Source organism: Gavialis gangeticus, unplaced genomic scaffold (genome assembly GCF_001723915.1).
Source record: "Gavialis gangeticus isolate Ggan-Ray unplaced genomic scaffold, GavGan_comp1, whole genome shotgun sequence".
In the NCBI taxonomy this organism is placed as follows: domain Eukaryota; kingdom Metazoa; phylum Chordata; order Crocodylia; family Gavialidae; genus Gavialis; species Gavialis gangeticus.
The window spans coordinates 81,017,904-81,021,421 of NW_017728993.1; the positions used below are offsets into that span (position 1 = coordinate 81,017,904).

Genomic DNA, 3,518 nt, shown 5'->3' on the forward strand with positions numbered 1-3,518 from the left:
TTGGAGAATGAGTGTTGGACTGACAGGAGAGGGGGCAGATATAAAAATTAGACTCCCCAGTCTTCCAGAATGAAGATTAAACATACTTAAAGTAAGGTTTAAGTTGTCAAAAATACTTGTCTGCTTTTTATTATTTTTTTCTTGGTTTTGGTGGAAAGGAATTGAACTGTAAAAAATGTGACATTGGAACTGTTGTTCTCTAATGTGTATAAATGTTAGCTTCTAAGTGAACTGCCTTTTGTTATTAATCAAATTTATTTGGTCTTTTTTTAAAACATGCTTATGTTGATGAGTAATGCAGGCAGCTCTTGCAGATGCAATTTATGACATCAGAGTCCTAAAGTTTTAGGTAGTGAAAAATGTATTTGTTGTTTGGGGAACAGATCCCGTGTAGTGTAACAAAATGCTGCGCTATTGCAATGAAGTCCAGTTGGTCATCTCAACTTGTTGTTTGTTAAAAAACAAAAACCAAACCTGTCTGTGCATTCAAATGGGATTCAATTTCCTGAGTGCATCTTGCTGTAGTAGTTGCACTAAAATATTAATGACCTGGCATTATTTTTGTAATGGCTCTAGGGGTTCCATTAATAACCATAATTTATTTATTTTTCTGTGGCTTTAAATTATTTTTTGTTTGCTAACTTATTAAGGAGAAACAATGCTTTTAAAAGTGTTTTAAATGCACGTAATTTTAAACCTACCAGTAAATTAAAAATATAGGATTGAACATCTCTGTTCATCAAGTGTGCTTCAGAAGAATTTCACTTCTTTAATTTTTTTTGCCTACTTTGGTTTCATGTTGTATTTAAATAACATAATTTACTTTCCTTTTAGGTTATGCATTCTATATTTACAACAAAATAGGAAAATAGTCAACTTCTATTTTTTTTTTTTTTGCAGTGCTTATAACATTCCTAAACCTCCAGTAGTTCGTTTCAAAAGGAACAAACATCATAAAGGATCAATCTATTGTGTGGCATGGAGTCCCTGTGGACAGTTGTTAGCTACTGGTTCAAATGATAAATATGTTAAAGTGCTACCTTTTAACGCAGAAACTTGTAATGCAACAGGTAGGGTATTATGTATACTTGTATAAAGCTTTTTATTATCATTTGGGAAGGCTGTGTTACTGACAAATGCCAGAGCCATTTGAGTTATGTCTGCAAAACAAAGTACCACGTTTTGACCATAGAAACCATAAAACAGGACTGTCCAAATGGGGGCCTGTGGGCTGCATCCAGCCCACAAGGAGGGAGCCTAAGAGCTCCTGCCCATCCACTGCTCCTCCCCATTACCCTAGCTGCTGTGGCAGCTGGGCCAGGATCTCTGGCATGGGATAGCGTGGGTAGAGACCTGGTGAGTTTGGCTCTGCTGTATGGGCAGCAGAGGAACTTGGGTGGGACTTGTCCTCCTTGCATGGCAGCAGCAGGGAGGGTATCTGCTTGCATGGTGGTAGCAACAGGGGAGGAGCTTGTGCAGCAGCAGCATAGGGGGGAGTATTGCTGGGGAAGGGGTTGCTCACTTGCATGGTTCTGGCAGTGGACAGGAGAGGGCCTTGAACCACTTATGTGGTGTGGGGGGCTACAGATGACGAGGTCCTCTGCAGCCTGCCCAGCGTATGGCCCAGAGCCTGTAACCTGTGTGACATGGGACCTTGCCACTTTGAAGTTGAACAGCCCTGCCATAGAACATTCTGGCATTCTTGAGTCATTTCTGGCTCTTTTTAATAAAGCTTAAGCAGAGTAGCAATATATCAGTAGCTGTTTTATTCGCTCTTTTTCTAGAGGCCTTTGCTAATATGCTCTGCTTCCATAATCCCATCTTTCATTCCCTCCCCCTACCTCATCCGAGTTTAGGAAGAGGAACCTATTCATTTGAATCCCAAAAACCTCAGTTTTACAGTTAACTGCTATAAGTTGACTCTCCCTGTCTTCAAACCAAATTTATGGCTTTCTATCCTAAGCTACTCTTTTTTTTTTCCTTTTTGTATACTGCTTTTTTCTAAGAAGTGGCATATCAACTTATTCCTAGCTAACCTGTCATAGCCCTCACCAACGGGAAGTTAGGATGCTGCTAGTTGAGGACTTCAGATTGGTGCAACTTTTCAATTCCTGGTCTATATAGAATCATAAAATTAGGTTTGGAAGGGACCTCTCAGGAGGTCATCTAGTTTAACCCCCTGCTCAAAACAGGACCATCCCCAACTAGATCATCCCAGCCAAGGCTTTGTCTAGCCAGGTCTTAAAAACTTCCAACCTCTCTGGGTAATTTGTTCCAGCGTTTTACTACCCTCCTAGTGAGAGTTTTTCCCTTGCTGCAACTTGAGACCATTGCTTCTTGGTCTGTCATCTCTGCCACAGAACAATCCAGCTCCATCCTCTTTGGAACCACCTTTCAGGTAGTTGAAGGCTGCTATTAAATCCTCCCTCAGTCTTCTCTTCTCTAGACTAAACCCAGTTTTCTCAGCCTCTCCTTAACCAGGGATCCAGGTTTTCTTTTCACTGTGGAAAAACACAGTAAAACCTGGATTTTCTCATTTTAAAGAGAAAAACCCAGGAAACAGTGGATTTTCCCTTGCAGGGTGGTAGAGTTCCAGCCTGCAAGGGGCTGTGGGGAGAGGGAGGAGGGCGGTTAGGCAGGAGGTGCCATGTGCATGTACACATGCACATGGCCTCCTGGCAGCCTGGAGAGCAGTTCCCACAGGTAAGTCTGGTGGGGGCGGGGGGATTGAGGCCCCCATAGTGAGGGAGAGGGAGGGAGGGAGTTGGGTAGGGCTGCAGCTGCTGCCTAGCCAGAGCAGTGCATGGGGCTTGGGGCCCAGGGCTGGAATGCATGGCTGCAGGGTGTGGGTGGGAAGCAGGACAGATCTGCAAGCAGCTCATCTCAGGGGGTAGGGGGCTGGCACCTTGCTGCTGTGTGCATTCCTGGGGGAGGGTATGGGGGGCACATGCCCCCCAGACTTGCACACCAGGTGAAGGCAGATGCAGGCTCAAGCCTTCCCACCCTGCTGCCCGGCCCCCAGGGCCTCTACAGCCCAGCAGGCAGGACAAAGTGGGGCCAGGAGCGACAGGGCAAAGTGGGGCCAGGTGGGGGAGCTCAGGCCCGCTGCCGTGAGCCTTGTGCCACCATGGCACAGGTGGGCGAGGTGCCCCCTGCCTGCCTGGCAGCAGTGCGGAGATGAGCCCCTCACTGCTGCCAGATGGGCAGGGGGCACCTTACCAGAGTGGCACAAGGCTCATGGTGGTGGCAGGAAGCTTCCTCATAACTTATAGCCCTCATCTGCCCCCCACATGGGCTCCACTCCAGCCATGCTGCCCATGAGGAAGAGGGAGTCAGGCTCCGTGCTCCGCTCTGCTGTAGCAGCGGCTGCCTCCCACAGGTGGCAGCTGGAGCTCTGACGCTGCTGTGGGGGGCAGAAAGCTGCGGACCCAAGTCCCTGACCCTGTAGCCCTGGCAGTTGGGGGCCCCCTCTGGCAGGTTTGGGATCTGGGGGGGCTGTGGGTGGGGAGTGAGGGGCA

At 47.2% G+C, this 3,518-nt stretch overlaps 1 protein-coding gene across 1 annotated transcript in view; it reads left to right on the top strand.

Annotated features, from left to right (window-relative positions):
• The window catches only part of WDR47 (WD repeat domain 47), a 69,767-nt gene that overhangs the window by 55,849 nt on the left and 10,400 nt on the right, over window positions 1-3,518 (top strand). Inside the window, exon 10 of the mRNA XM_019528367.1 lies at window positions 901-1,070. Within this exon, the coding sequence (XP_019383912.1) occupies window positions 901-1,070 (170 nt within the window). The remainder of the gene's footprint in view (window positions 1-900; window positions 1,071-3,518) is intronic.